Below are 17,307 nucleotides of genomic sequence, written 5' to 3' on the forward strand. Positions count from 1 at the left end.
GGATGTATGTTAGTATGGTATGTAGAATTTTCTTATACCTGTACAGTATTCTTTTATCCTATGCAATTTCTATCGTGATTTACCTGTTTTTTATTAACCAGCTTTATTGTATGATTCTTTAGTTTCTTCTTACCATTTATTCAAAATTCTGTAGCTCACAGATTGGTTCATCCAAACTTTCAATGAACTTCTTGGCAACTCCTTTGTCAGCACTTGCTGCTTCACTTGTGACTCAAACATTGCACAAGCTATTATTCTTATTATATCTTATTATACTTTGTCGCTGTCTCCCGCGTTTGCGAGGTAGCGCAAGGAAACAGACAAAAGAAATGGCCCAACGCCCCCCCCCCATACACATGTATATACATACGTCCACACACGCAAATATACATACCTACACAGCTTTCCATGGTTTACCCCAGACGCTTCACCTGCCTTGATTCAATCCACTGACAGCACGTCAACCCCGGTATACCACATCGCTCCAATTCACTCTATTCCTTGCCCTCCTTTCACCCTCCTGCATGTTCAGGCCCCGATCACACAAAATCTTTTTCACTCCATCTTTCCACCTCCAATTTGGTCTCCCTCTTCTCCTCGTTCCCTCCACCTCCGACACATATATCCTCTTGGTCAATCTTTCCTCACTCATTCTCTCCATGTGCCCAAACCACTTCAAAACACCCTCTTCTGCTCTCTCAACCACGCTCTTTTTATTTCCACACATCTCTCTTACCCTTACGTTACTCACTCGATCAAACCACCTCACACCACACATTGTCCTCAAACATCTCATTTCCAGCACATCCATCCTCCTGCGCACAACTCTATCCATAGCCCACGCCTCGCAACCATACAACATTGTTGGAACCACTATTCCTTCAAACATACCCATTTTCGCTTTCCGAGATAATGTTCTCGACTTCCACACATTCTTCAAGGCCCCCAGCATTTTCGCCCCCTCCCCCACCCTATGATCCACTTCCGCTTCCATGGTTCCATCCGCTGCCAGATCCACTCCCAGATATCTAAAACACTTCACTTCCTCCAGTTTTTCTCCATTCAAACTCACCTCCCAATTGACTTGACCCTCAACCCTACTGTACCTAATAACCTTGCTCTTTTTCACATTTACTCTTAACTTTCTTCTTCCACACACTTTACCAAACTCAGTCACCAGCTTCTGCAGTTTCTCACATGAATCAGCCACCAGCGCTGTATCATCAGCGAACAACAACTGACTCACTTCCCAAGCTCTCTCATCCCCAACAGACTTCATACTTGCCCCTCTTTCCAAAACTCTTGCATTTACCTCCCTAACAACCCCATCCATAAACAAATTAAACAACCATGGAGACATCACACACCCCTGCCGCAAACCTACATTCACTGAGAACCAATCACTTTCCTCTCTTCCTACACGTACACATGCCTTACATCCTCGATAAAAACTTTTCACTGCTTCTAACAACTTTCCTCCCACACCATATATTCTTAATACCTTCCACAGAGCATCTCTATCAACTCTATCATATGCCTTCTCCAGATCCATAAATGCTACATACAAATCCATTTGCTTTTCTAAGTATTTCTCACATACATTCTTCAAAGCAAACACCTGATCCACACATCCTCTACCACTTCTGAAACCACACTGCTCTTCCCCAATCTGATGCTCTGTACATGCCTTCACCCTCTCAATCAATACCCTCCCATATAATTTACCAGGAATACTCAGCAAACTTATACCTCTGTAATTTGAGCACTCACTCTTATCCCCTTTGCCTTTGTACAATGGCACTATGCACGCATTCCGCCAATCCTCAGGCACCTCACCATGAGTCATTATTTTTTTTTATTTTTATTATACTTTGTCGCTGTCTCCCGCGTTTGCGAGGTAGCGCAAGGAAACAGACGAAAGAAATGGCCCAACCCCCCCCATACACATGTATATACATACGTCCGCACACGCAAATATACATACCTACACAGCTTTCCATGGTTTACCCCAGACGCCTCACATGCCCTGATTCAATCCACTGACAGCACGTCAACCCCGGTATACCACATCGCTCCAATTCACTCTATTCCTTGCCCTCCTTTCACCCTCCTGCATGTTCAGGCCCCGATCACACAAAATCTTTTTCACTCCATCTTTCCACCTCCAATTTGGTCACCCTCTTCTCCTTGTTCCCTCCACCTCCGACACATATATCCTCTTGGTCAATCTTTCCTCACTCATCCTCTCCATGTGCCCAAACCACTTCAAAACACCCTCTTCTGCTCTCTAACCACGCTCTTTTCATTTCCACACATCTCTCTTACCCTTACGTTACTCACTCGATCAAACCACCTCACACCACACATTGTCCTCAAACATCTCATTTCCAGCACATCCATCCTCCTGCGCACAACTCTATCCATAGCCCACGCCTCGCAACCATACAACATTGTTGGAACCACTATTCCTTCAAACATACCCATTTTTGCTTTCCGAGATAATGTTCTCGACTTCCACACATTCTTCAAGGCCCCCAGGATTTTCGCCCCCTCCCCCACCCTATGATCCACTTCCGCTTCCATGGTTCCATCCGCTGCCAAATCCACTCCCAGATATCTAAAACACTTCACTTCCTCCAGTTTTTCTCCATTCAAACTCACCTCCCAATTGACTTGACCCTCCCTGGGGATAGGGGTGAAAGAATACTTCCCACGTATTCCTCGCGTGTCGTAGAAAGCGACTAGAGGGGACGGGAGCGGAGGGTCAGAAATCCTCCCCTCCTTGTATTAACTTTCTAAATGGGAAACAGAAGAAGGACCATGAGTCATACATACATTAAATAACCTTACCAACCAGTCAACAATACAGTCACCCCCTTTTTTAATAAATTCCACTGCAATACCATCCAAACCTGCTGCCTTGCCGGCTTTCATCTTCCGCAAAGCTTTCACTACCTCTTCTCTGTTTACCAAATCATTTTCCCTAACCCTCTCACTTTGCACACCACGTCGACCAAAACACCCTATATCTGCCACTCTATCATCAAACACATTCAACAAACCTTCAAAATACTCACTCCATCTCCTTCTCACATCACCACTACTTGTTATCACCTCCCCATTTGCGCCCTTCACTGAAGTTCCCATTTGCTCCCTTGTCTTACCCACTTTATTTACCTCCTTCCAGAACATTTTTTTATTCTCCCTAAAATTTAATGATACTCTCTCACCCCAACTCTCATTTGCCCTTTTTTTCACCTCTTGCACCTTTCTCTTGACCTCCTGTCTCTTTCTTTTATACATCTCCCACTCAATTGCATTTTTTCCCTGCAAAAATCGTCCAAATGCCTCTCTCTTCTCTTTCACTAATACTCTCACTTCTTCATCCCACCACTCACTACCCTTTCTAATCAACCCACCTCCCACTCTTCTCATGCCACAAGCATCTTTTGCGCAATCCATCACTGATTCCCTAAATACATCCCATTCCTCCCCCACTTCCCTTACTTCCATTGTTCTCACCTTTTTCCATTCTGTACTCAGTCTCTCCTGGTACTTCCTCACACAGGTCTCCTTCCCAAGCTCACTTACTCTCACCACCCTCTTCACCCCAACATTCACTCTTCTTTTCTGAAAACCCATACAAATCTTCACCTTAGCCTCCACAAGATAATGATCAGACATCCCTCCAGTTGCACCTCTCAGCACATTAACATCCAAAAGTCTCTCTTTCGCACGCCTGTCAGTTAACACATAATCCAATAACGCTCTCTGGCCATCTCTCCTACTTACATAAGTATACTTATGTATATCTCGCTTTTTAAACCAGGTATTCCCAATCATCAGTCCTTTTTCAGCACATAAATCTACAAGCTCTTCACCGTTTCCATTTACAACACTGAACACCCCATGTATACCAATTATTCCCTCAACTGCCACATTACTCACCTTTGCATTCAAATCACCCATCACTATAACCCGGTCTCGTGCATCAAAACCACTAACACACTCATTCAGCTGCTCCCAAAACACTTGCCTCTCATGATCTTTCTTCTCATGCCCAGGTGCATATGCACCAATAATCACCCACCTCTCTCCATCAACTTTCAGTTTTACCCATATTAATCGAGAATTTACTTTCTTACATTCTATCACATACTCCCACAACTCCTGTTTCAGGAGTATTGCTACTCCTTCCCTTGCTCTTGTCCTCTCACTAACCCCTGACTTTACTCCCCAGACATTCCCAAACCACTCTTCCCCTTTACCCTTGAGCTTCGTTTCACTCAGAGCCAAAACATCCAGGTTCCTTTCCTCAAACATACTACCTATCTCTCCTTTTTTCACATCTTGGTTACATCCACACACATTTAGGCACCCCACTCTGAGCCTTCAAGGAGGATGAGCACTCCCCGCGTGACTCCTTCTTCTGTTTCCCATTTTAGAAAGTTAATACAAGGAGGGGAGGATTTCTGGCCCCCCGCTCCCGTCCCCTCTAGTCGCTCTCTACGACACGCGAGGAATACGTGGGAAGTATTCTTTCACCCCTATCCCCAGGGATAATATACATATATATATACATATACACACACACACACATACACATACACATACATACGCACATATACACACACACACACACACACATACATATATATACATATGAAAAATGTAAGAAACAATTTAGAAAACTGAAACTTCTAGCTTGAAATGAATGAAAAATGAATGTCACATAATGGTTCAACCTCTGGCTATGGAAAAAGGAAATGTATAATTTATTTACACAAACGTCAATAGCAGTTCTCATCAATTTAACCACTGTATCAATAAGCTTCAATGTCTAAGCTACATTTTTCTCCAATTTCACTATTTTCTTGTCAAAACACCATGTATGAAAACTATCACTCCAGTAACACAACTATAAACATTTACTTCCCCTTTAAAAAGGGGACAAGCTATATCTTTTTTTAAATTTATTGAACTAACCATGACTTGCTGTGAAGTTCTTGATATAATCTTCTCATGCTTACTCCTTCAAAATCTCGAAAAGACTTCTATCCTTCTCCTGAATTGTTAGTAAGCTCAGTGGTACACATTTTTTAATTTGATCTTCCAACCATAGCATCAACAACTTTTTTATTTTGTGGATGGGCCCTTGTCATTGCTTTGTTATTATCGTACACTTCATACGTGCTGAACCTTTCACTGCTTCACATATTTTTTCTTTGTCCTTTAAAATTGTGGAGACTGTTGAATAGGACAACTGTAGATCACATGCAATCACATCAACTTTTTTCTTCCTTCATATTGAGTGATTACCTTCATTTTCAGTTCCAAGTTGGTAGTAGTTGGTATGCAGCCAACAACCAGGAAGGTATTTTATCAGTACTACCAACCTGGGTATTGGGAGGGTTAGTGACGGCTGGTTAATGAGCCTTCACTTCAGTGGATGTCAGGTTGCACTATTCTGACCCAGGTAGCTGTCTTGTCTTAGATAGCACTTGACAACTCTTGACTCATACAGCTCATTCTTCATAATTCTATTTTTTTCTGCAGTGAGCATGATGCGCTAGCTCTGCTTTTGGCAAAATGGTAGGAGCGATAGGTAAAAGTAGTAAGGTAGGCTGGAGCATTAGGTTGAAGTAATTGGTTGGAGCATTAGATAGTAGTCAGTAGGACCATTAGATAGGAGCCTCAGCAACCACTGCACTGGAGTTGCCCTCTGCCAGTAGCCTGTTAAGAGTAAAGCACTAAATGCTGAGAAGTGGCACTGGAGCTCACTTGTTATGGTGACTCTATTGCTGTGGCCACCCTTTTGAGGGAGTTCTAGTTGGAACAGGCATAAGAGATATATTCATAGATAGATTCAAGTCCAAATCAAGTGTTTTCCTTGGCTTCTTGCCAGATCTGTCAACATGTGATGGGTTTTTCCTCTTTCTTGCCATCTTTGGGGTTTGCTACATAAATGCTTTAATCCAGCACAAAAATTCGTAAGATTCTCTTGTATAAAGTGCACTTTCTGAATGGTAACTGAGAGCAAGAATTGATAGAGATGTTGTGATGTACACAATGCTGGGATTGTCTGACATTCACTATCATATGCACACAGCTGTTAGCACTGGTGGAAGTGTGACCAGGCGTAATTTTTTTATTGACGTGTATTTTTTATTTATCTTTTTTTCCCAGTTGCATGTGTGGATGGTCATAAGTTGGGGAGCATCTGTATTAAAAAAAAATTCAAATTCGCCATTTCCCATAGTGAGGTAGCATCAAGACTAATTGACCCATGTCTCTGTTACTTCTTTTGGAAAAGTAATACAGGAGGGGAGAATTTCCAGCCCTCTCTCTCACCCCTTTTTGTTGCCTTCTACGGCATGCAGGGAACATGTTGGAAGTATTCTTTCTCCCCCTGTCCCTCAGGATAATATACACTTCCCATGTATTCCCTACTTGTTGTAGAAGGTGAATAAAAGGGACAGGAGTGGGGGCTGGAAATCCTCTCCTCCAGTTTTATTTTTCCAAAAGAAGGAACAGAGAAATGGGCTAAGTGAGGAGTTTTCCCTTTAAGGTTCAGTCATCTGTTCTGGAATGCTACTTTGGTAATGCAGGAAATGGCAAATATGAGTAAACAAAAAATGTGTGTGTGTGTAATAGTGTGGTTTCAGAAGTGGTAGGGGATGTGTGGATTAGGTGTTTGCTTTAAAGAATGTATTTGAGAAATGCTTGGAGAAACAGCAGGATTCATATGTGGCATTTATGGATCTGGAGAAAGTATATCATAGAGTTGATGAGATGCTTTTTGGAAAGCTGTTAGAAGGTGTGAGAAGTGTTTATCAAGATTATAAGGTGTATATATAAGTAGGAAGAAGGTAAGTTGTTCCAGGTGAAAGTTGTTCTGTGGCAGAGTTGTCTGATGTCAACATGGTAATTTCATTTGTTTATGGATAGGGTGGTGAGGGAGGTACATATGAATTTCATACATCATGGAGAAAGGGTTAATTATAAAGTCGCTAGGAGTGAGGGGAAGCGAGTCAGTTGTTTGCGAAATTACAAGGCACTGGTGGCAGATTCAAATGAAAAACTGCAGAAGTTGCTGACTGACTTTGTGAGAGTGTGAAAGGTGAGAGTAAATTTGAATAAAAGCAAAATCATTAGGTTCAGCAGGGTAGAGAGACAACTTAGTTGGATTGTGAGTTTGAATGGAGAAAATATGGAGGAAGTGAAGTGTTTTTGATGTATGTGAATGGACATGACAGCTAATGAAACCAAGGAACTGGAAGTGAGTTGCATAGTGGTTAGGGAAGGGAAGGGTGTGGTAGCATTCAAGAATGTTTGGAAAGAAAGGTCATCATCTGGGAGAACAAAAATGGGTATATTTGAAGATATAGTAGTCCCAACAATGAGGATGTGCAGAGAAGGGTGGATATGTTAGGACATAACTGTTTGAGAGCAATATATGGTGGAGTTGTTTTGATGGAATGGTAATAAAAGGGTAAGAGAGAGTGTGGTAATAAAAGAAATGTGGTTGAGAGAGCTGAAGAGGGTGTGCTGATATGATTTTTCTTTTATCCTCATTTTGATGTAGGCTTTACAATTTTAATTTATCTTTTTTTATCATTAAATGTATTTCTTTACATTTTTTGTGTAATTCCTTTGCAGCTGCTGGCTTATCTCTCAAAAGCTTCCATGCACAACCATTCCAAGATGAACTTAACGCTTTTTTGTCCAAGGTTTCCTGGTCTTATGGTTCCTTCTCAGATTGCTTTGCTGTTCTCAACACCTATGATGTAAGGATGAGTAACTTTTGTTCAACCGCTGTTGTTTTAATGTCTGTGTATTAATTATGGTCTACCATGTGCCTTGTCATCTGCAAATACAAGAGATTATGAATTATGTTTACCATACATATCTTTTTTCTTATTAATGCTGTATATGCTTCTTCCAAAGTATGATGTTTTGAATTTTATTTGGTACTTTGACACGTATTTCTTTTATTTTATTAATGATATATAAGCTACTCCCAAAGTAGGGTGTTTTTTTACTTAGTCTTTTGACATAAATTTCATTCTTTTTGTTAATGCTATATATGCTTTCCCAAACTACTGATTTGAATTTTATTTAGTCTTTTGACATAAGATATATTTAGATATTTATTTATTTATTTATTTATTTTTTTTTTGCTTTGTCGCTGTCTCCCGCGTTTGCGAGGTAGCGCAAGGAAACAGACGAAAGAAATGGCCCAACCCCCCCCCATACACATGTATATACATACGTCCACACACGCAAATATACATACCTACACAGCTTTCCATGGTTTACCCCAGACGCTTCACATGCCCTGATTCAATCCACTGACAGCACGTCAACCCCGGTATACCACATCGCTCCAATTCACTCTATTCCTTGCCCTCCTTTCACCCTCCTGCATGGAAACAGACGAAAGAAATGGCCCAACCCACCCCCATACACATGTATATACATACACGTCCACACACGCAAATATACATACCCATACATCTCAGTGTACACATATATATACAGACACATACATATATACACATGCACACAATTCAAACTGTCTGCCTTTATTCATTCCCATTGCCACCTCGCCACACATGGAATACCATCCCCCTCTCCCCTCATGTGTGTGAGGTAGCGTTAGGAAAAGACAACAATGGCCCCATTCGTTCACACTCAGTCTCTAGCTGTCATGCAATAATGCCCGAAACCACAGCTCCCTTTCCACATCCAGGCCCCACAGAACTTTCCATGGTTTACCCCAGACGCTTCACATGCCCTGATTCAATCCATTGACAGCACTTCGACCCTGGTATACCACATCAATCCAATTCACTCTATTCCTTGCCCGCCTTTCACCCTCATGCATGTTCAGGCCCCGATCACTCAAAATCTTTTTCACTCCATCTTTCCACCTCCAATTTGATCTCACACTTCTCCTCGTTCCCTCCACCTCCGACACATATATCCTCTTGGTCAATCTTTGTTTTTATTTCACAAATATACTCAATCATCGCTTTGGATCTTTGTATATTAACTTATGTGTTTGATGATATGATTGCATGGATGAAATCTCCCATATGAGATTTTTTTTTTCTACTGAGTTTCATTATGAGGCTCATGAAATGGGAAATGTTTGCACTATAACTCCATGAATACCATATTCTCATTCATTATACATTAAGTATGGTGCCAGGATTATAACTTCATGAATCTCTTACTCTGTGTATTAGATATTCTGTTATGCAAGAAGTATGATAAGCATTTGCAATCGTCATACCATTTGGATGAATTGTATTGATTATTATTAATGTCTTCTGTACCCAGAGCTTGCATAATCAGGAAACTGGATATCACTGACTTTGCTAGCTAATAAGTTGAGACAGGATTCCATTGTTGCAGATGATATATGTCCTCTTGCCAAAGGAGCAGGAACTGCAGATGTTAGTGTACATGCAGCTGCATATTGCATACATGACAGATCCACATGGCTGACTAGAATGAAACAGAAATGTTTAAGTTTCAAGTCAGTATCCGCAAAATTTACAGAATTTGACATAAATTGTATGTTGCTGCTCATATATATACAGGATATGAAGTCCATAGCAAGTGAGTTTTTCAGGTTAACAAAAACTGATAATACTGTTAAGATTTTTGCTATGGATATACTGTATATGTGCAGATTAGTATAGATTTATATGTCACAACAAAAATATTTGTGAGAAACTGCAGAAGTTGATGATGGGTTTAGAAGAGTATGTATAAGGAGAAAGTTGAGAATCAGTGTGAATGAAAGTAATGTGTTTAGGTTTTGCAGGGTTGAGGAGCAGGTTAGCTGGGGGAGTGGGTATGAATGGAGAAAAACTAGAGGAAGTGAAGTGTTTTGGATACCTGAGAATGGACATGGCAGCATACAGAACCATAGAAGCAGAAGTGAGTCATACGTGGGGAAGTGGGCAAAGGTTCTGGAAGCAATGAAGAGTGTGTGAAAAGAGAGAACATTACTTGGGAATAGTGATGAATATGTGGAAGGAGAGAATGGTATCTGGGAGGGCAAAAGTGGATATGTTTGAAGGAATAGTAGTCTCATCAATATTGTATGGATGGGAGGCATGGGCTATAGATAACGCTGTGCTGAGGAAGGTGGATGTGTCGGAAATGAAATGTTTGAGGTGGTTTGATTGAGTAAGTAATAAAAGGGTAATAGAGATGTGTGGTAATAAAAAGAGTGTGGTTGCGAGAGCAGAAGAGGGTGTGTTGAAATTGTTTGAACATACGGAGAGAATGCTTTAGAATTGGTTGACAGAGAGGATGTATGTGTCAGCAGGCAGGAAAATGGGGAGACCAGAATGGAGATTGAAGGGTGGAGTAAAAGGATTGTAAGTGATGGGGGGCCTGAACATTCAGGAGGGTTAAAGGTGTGCACAGGATAGAGTGAATTTGAATGATATGGTATACAGGGGTCAGCATGTTGTCAGTAGATTGAACCACGGCATGTGAAATGTTTGGGGTAAACCATAGAAATGTCTGTGAATCCTGGTCATGGATAGGAAGCTGTGGTTTCAGTGCATCGCACATTGCAACTAGAAAATGGGTGTAAGCAGATGGGGCTTTTCCTCATCTGTTCCTGGTGCTATCTTGCAAATGTGGAAAATGGCAATCAAATAAGGAAAATGAGTTTATTTGATATTACAAAGATTGTGTATGAGATTCTGTTCCAACTCAGTCTGTGAAACAGGACAAACAGTAGAGTTATCAGAGTGCCCACAAATAATAGTTCAACTTTGTGCCAAAAATCCCATCTCCACAGATAGATCTTACAGGAAATTTAACTCTAAGAAGGTTTCTTTACTTCTATCTATAGTGTTACAATACATTAGTTTGATAATTTTTTTTATATTACAAAAAGAAAAGTGTTGTCTGACATTTTGGTTTACAAATGTGAATCCCAGTTACATTTTGTGTCACTGGAAGATGCTAACATAGGCATCTCAGGGCTTCCTGTACTTGACCTGGTTGACTTTGCAGTACAAGCTGTACTAGTTTATTGTCATTAATTCATTCATCAAGCAAAATGACTGTAAAGTATCTATCTCTCTATCTGTATGTATCTCTTGACACTTGTTCCTACCTGGAACACCCTCAAGGTGGTGACCAGGACAATAGAGTCTCTGTAACTAGTGAACTCCAGTGCCACTACTTAGCCTTTAGTGCCTCACCCTTAACAGGCCACTGGCAGAAGGCAACTTTAGTGCAGTGTTTCCTGTGGCTCCTGCTTTATGTTCCTACCACTACCTTTACCTGATGCTCCTGACTAAACATTCCTTCCTGCTACTTCCATCCATTGCTCCTCCCATTTTGCCAAAAGGCAGGGCTCACCACAGGAAAATCTAGAGTTACGAAGATGTGAGCTGCATGTGTTAAGTGTTGTCAAGTGTTTTGTAAGACAGCGAGAGATTGTATGTTTACAGATTAATGAAACCAAGAATCTCATGGATACATTGTTACAAGAGTGTTACGAAAGAAGATAATCCCTGTCTTACCTCTTTATAAGCTTAGAGCAGTTCATGTTATTCAGAAGAAAAGTCTCTGCCCAAGAACTTTGCTGAAACCTGAAACTTATTTGATAAACTTATTGTATAAACAAACAGCTTCAGAAGCAACTGAGTTTTAGAATTTTTCTGTAGATCTTGTACACTTTTGACTAAATGTTAATTCAGCAACACTGAAGAGATTCCCACATGCACAAAACACTAGATGGTAGGCTTTAACTCATTTAGGGGTTAAAATTCAGGTGTAGGTTAGATGATGATTGGTAATTAGCTAAAAACTCAGCAGATAAGCTTCTGAGAAGACAGTATATGGTTTATTTGTATTAAATCTGGATGCTTGGACATATGAATTTTATGCAAAAGCCACAGTGCTGCACTTGTAACTTACAAAGTTGAGCATTTTCATGTATGTTTATGACTAGAAAGTACAGGTACACCACCGATTTTCTGGCACTCTTGGTTCCAAAGCCTTGCTGGATTAACCTTTTTACTGGACCAACTGTGGTCACGTAATGATAATTCATCAACACACCTCTCACCCGCTAATTATACATCTCCCATTTCTCTAAAGTATACTATGGACTGCTAGAAATCTAAATTAAACAAATATTGAATGTAAATTAGATATATTTATTTATTTATCATACTTAGTCGCTTTCTCCCACGTTAGCGAGGTAGCGCAAGGAAACAGACGAAAGAATGGCCCAACCCACCCACATACTCATGTTTATACATACACGTCAACACACAGCACATATATATACCTACACATCTCAACCTATACATATATATACACACACAGTGAAGGGCGTAAATGGGGAGGTGATAACAAGTAGTGGTGATGTGAGAAGGAGATGGAATGAGTATTTTGAAGGTTTGTTGAATGGGTCTGATGACAGAGTGGCAGATATAGGGTGTTTGGGTCGAGGTGGTGTGCAAAGTGAGAGGGTTAGGGAAAATGATTTGGTAAACAGAGAAGAGGTAGTAAAAGCTTTGCGGAAGATGAAAGCCGGCAAGGCAGCAGGTTTGGATGGTATTGCAGTGGAATTTATTAAAAAAGGGGGTGACTGTATTGTTGACTGGTTGGTAAGGTTATTTAATGTATGTATGACTCATGGTGAGGTGCCTGAGGATTGGCGGAATGCGTGCATAGTGCCATTGTACAAAGGCAAAGGGGATAAGAGTGAGTGCCCAAATTACAGAGGTATAAGTTTGTTGAGTATTCCTGGTAAATTATATGGGAGGGTATTGATTGAGAGGGTGAAGGCATGTACAGAGCATCAGATTGGGGAAGAGCAGTGTGGTTTCAGAAGTGGTAGAGGATGTGTGGATCAGGTGTTTGCTTTGAAGAATGTATGTGAGAAATACTTAGAAAAGCAAATGGATTTGTATGTAGCATTTATGGATCTGGAGAAGGCATATAATAGAGTTGATAGAGATGCTCTGTGGAAGGTATTAAGAATATATGGTGTGGGAGGCAAGTTGTTAGAAGCAGTGAAAAGTTTTTATCGAGGATGTAAGGCATGTGTACGTGTAGGAAGAGAGGAAAGTGATTGGTTCTCAGTGAATGTAGGTTTGCGGCAGGGGTGTGTGATGTCTCCATGGTTGTTTAATTTGTTTATGGATGGGGTTGTTAGGGAGGTAAATGCAAGAGTCTTGGAAAGAGGGGCAAGTATGAAGTCTGTTGGGGATGAGAGAGCTTGGGAAGTGAGTCAGTTGTTGTTCGCTGATGATACAGCGCTGGTGGCGGATTCATGTGAGAAACTGCAGAAGCTGGTGACTGAGTTTGGTAAAGTGTGTGGAAGAAGAAAGTTAAGAGTAAATGTGAATAAGAGCAAGGTTATTAGGTACAGTAGGGTTGAGGGTCAAGTCAATTGGGAGGTGAGTTTGAATGGAGAAAAACTGGAGGAAGTGAAGTGTTTTAGATATCTGGGAGTGGATCTGTCAGCGGATGGAACCATGGAAGCGGAAGTGGATCATAGGGTGGGGGAGGAGGCGAAAATTTTGGGAGCCTTGAAAAATGTGTGGAAGTCGAGAACATTATCCCGGAAAGCAAAAATGGGTATGTTTGAAGGAATAGTGGTTCCAACAATGTTGTATGGTTGCGAGGCGTGGGCTATGGATAGAGTTGTGCGCAGGAGGATGGATGTGCTGGAAATGAGATGTTTGAGGACAATGTGTGGTGTGAGGTGGTTTGATCGAGTAAGTAACGTAAAGGTAAGAGAGATGTGTGGAAATAAAAAGAGCGTGGTTGAGAGAGCAGAAGAGGGTGTTTTGAAATGGTTTGGGCACATGGAGAGAATGAGTGAGGAAAGATTGACCAAGAGGATATATGTGTCGGAGGTGGAGGGAACGAGGAGAAGAGGGAGACCAAATTGGAGGTGGAAAGATGGAGTGAAAAGGATTTTGTGTGATCGGGGCCTGAACATGCAGGAGGGTGAAAGGAGGGCAAGGAATAGAGTGAATTGGAGCGATGTGGTATACAGGGGTTGACATGCTGTCAGTGGATTGAATCAAGGCATGTGAAGCGTCCGGGGTAAACCATGGAAAGCTGTGTAGGTATGTATATTTGCGTGTGTGGACGTGTGTATGTACATGTGTATGGGGGGGGTTGGGCCATTTCTTTCGTCTGTTTCCTTGTGCTACCTCGCAAACGCGGGAGACAGCGACAAAGTATAAAAAAAAAAAAAAAAAAACACACACAGACATATACATATATACACATGTACATAATTCATACTGTGTGCCCTTATTCATTCCCATTACCATCCTGCCACACATGAAGTGACAGCCCCCTCCCCCACATGTGCGCGAGGTAGCACTAGGAAAAGAAAACAAAGGCCACATTCGTTCACACTCAGTCTCGCTGTCATGTATAATGCACAGAAACCACAGCTCTCTTTCCACATCCAGGCCCCACAGAACTTTCCATGGTTTACCCCAGACATTTCACATGCCCTGGTTCAATCCATTGACAGCACGTTGACCCCAGTATACCACATCATTCCAATTCACTCTATTCCTTGCATGCCTTTCACCATCCTGCATGTTCAGGCCCCAATCACTCAAAATCTTTTTCACTCCATCTTTCCACCTCCAATTTGGTCTCCCACTTCTCCTTGTTCCCTCCACCTCTGACACATATATCCTCTTTGTCAATCTTTCCTCACTCACTCTCTCCATGTGACCAAACCATTTCAAAACACCCTCTTCTGCTCTCTCAACCACACTCTTTTTATTTCCACACATCTCTCTTACCCTTTCATTACTTACTCGATCAAATCACCTCACAACACATATTGTCCTCAAACATCTCATTTCCAGCACATCTACCCTCCTGCAGCACAACTCCATTTATAGCCCATGCCTCACAACCATATAACATTGTTGGAACCACTATTCCTTCAAAAATACCCATTTTTGCTTTCCAAGTTAACGTTCTCGACTTCCACACATTTATCAATGCTTCCAGAACTTTCGCCCCCTCCCCCATCCTATGATTCACTTCTGCTTCCATGTTTCCATCCGCTGCCAAAGCCACTACCAGATATCTAAAACACTTCACTTCCTCTAGTTTTTCTCCATTCAAACATACCTCCCAACTAACTTGTCCATCAACCCTACTATACCTAATAACCTTACTCTTATTCACATTTACTCTCAGCTTTCTTCTTTCACACACTTTACCAAACTCAGTCACCAGCTTCTGCAGTTTCTCACACGAATCAGCCACCAGTGCTGTATCATCAGTGAACAACAACTGACTCACTTCCCAAGCTCTCTCATCCACAACAGACTGCATACTTGCCCCTCTTTCCAAAACTCTTGCATTCACCTCCCTAACAACCCCATCCATAAACAAATTAAACAACCATGAAGACATCATGCACCCCTACCGCAAACCAGCATTCACTGAGAACCAATCACTTTCCTCTCTTCCTACACATACACATGCCTTACATCCTCGATAAAAACTTTTCATTGTTTCTAACAACTTACCTCACACCATGTATTCTTAATACCTTCCACAGAGCATCTCTATCATATGCCTTCTCCAGATCCTTAAATGCTACATACAAATCCATTTGCTTTTCTAAGTATTTCTCACATACATTCTTCAAAGCAAACACCTGATCCACACATCCTCTACCACTTCTGAAACCTAACTGCTTTTCTCCAATTTGATGCTCTGTACATGCCCTAACCCTCTTAATCAATACCCTCCCATATAATTTCCCGGGTATACTCAAGAAACTTATACCTCTGTAATCTGAGCACTCGCTCTTATCCCCTTTGCCTTTGTACAATGGCACCATGCAAGCATTCCACCAATCCTCAGGCACCTCACCATGAGTCATACAAATGTTAAATAACCTTACCAACCAGTCATCAATATAGTCACCCGCTTTTTTAATAAATTCCACTGCAGCACCTTCCAAACCTGCTGCCTTGCTGACTTTCATCTTCCTCAAAGACTTTACTACTCTGCAAAGCTTTTACAGAGTAAATTGAATAAATAAATGAAATACATTATACACTTCATAGGACAGGTGCTTGTCAGCTGCGAGTTTTGCAAATTCGTCCACATATTCGGCAGCTCCCTCATGGTTTGCAGACCGCTTTTCTCGGCACACTTTATTCATGGAAATTCCATGACTCTCCTTGAATCTTTGAAGCCATCCTTCACTACAGTTATGCTCGTGTTGTAATTTAAGTTTTTTATGAAATAACTTAGCCTGGTTCATTATCATGCTGCCTGACAAGTCCACTCCATCTCCTCCATGCTGTCAAAACCTTTCCATCATCACCCAGTAATGCTCAGTACTCTTACTATCTTTCATAGTTTTTCTAATCGTCATTTTCTTATTGGAATCGCTGTCTGCATAGAATTTCAATATTTTCTCCCTTTGCTTCTTTATATCATAAACAGGTAACGAACCAGTACTGTAGATGTTACGCAGCTTATGCACCGAAACACCTCAGTCCATTTTTTTTCAACAGTTCTACTTTATATTGGATAGATATGTCTTAGAAGCCATAGTTAGGGTTAGATTTAAGCAAAATAAGCTAAGAATCACACAGAATTGCTGTATCACCACCAACAAGTGCAGTGTAAAGACTGTAAATTACCGCGCCCAACCCACAATGCCATCTGTGGCTGCCCATTAAACTAGTGTGGTGGCTGTAGTAATTTCAATTTCCCTCATGTAATTTTGTCTGGACTAAAGGAGGTACCGAACCATCAGTTGCTGGAAATTTGGTGATGTACCTGTACTGCATATTAATGTCTTAATATATCTGGAGGTATTTTCTTATGTACACTACAGTATGTTGTGTATTTTAGTGAAAGACATTAAGTGTGAAAGCATAGGCAATTGAAGGTAAATGCGAGTGAAAGTAAAGTAATAGTGTTAGAAAGGGAACATAGTTAATAGATTTTGCAAATCCCCATAGAGTAAGAGAAGAAAGTGTACTAAGCTATATTATATATGGGAGAAGAAATATTGATTGAGGTGACAGAATTTAAATATTTGGGAGCTATCTTGGGTAATTATGGTGATATGGAAGGCAAGATAAGGGAGAGAGCAGTACAGGGTAGATATAATTCGGTTCCTTAATATAATAATGAAAGTTACATGTGTAAGAATGGAAGTCAAGAAAGGATTAAGGGACAGCATAGTCCTCCCTTCCCTGATCTTTGCTGCCAAAATATGGATACAGAATGAGTCACAAAGGT

At 41.1% G+C, this 17,307-nt stretch overlaps 1 protein-coding gene across 1 annotated transcript in view; it reads left to right on the forward strand.

The window, feature by feature from the left end:
- The window catches only part of spn-E (spindle E), a 504,859-nt gene that overhangs the window by 127,161 nt on the left and 360,391 nt on the right, over window positions 1–17,307 (forward strand). Inside the window, exon 7 of the mRNA XM_071660992.1 lies at window positions 7,660–7,787. Coding sequence (XP_071517093.1) covers window positions 7,660–7,787 — 128 coding nt within the window. The remainder of the gene's footprint in view (window positions 1–7,659; window positions 7,788–17,307) is intronic.

This window comes from Panulirus ornatus, chromosome 73, assembly GCF_036320965.1.
Source record: "Panulirus ornatus isolate Po-2019 chromosome 73, ASM3632096v1, whole genome shotgun sequence".
Taxonomy (NCBI): domain Eukaryota; kingdom Metazoa; phylum Arthropoda; class Malacostraca; order Decapoda; family Palinuridae; genus Panulirus; species Panulirus ornatus.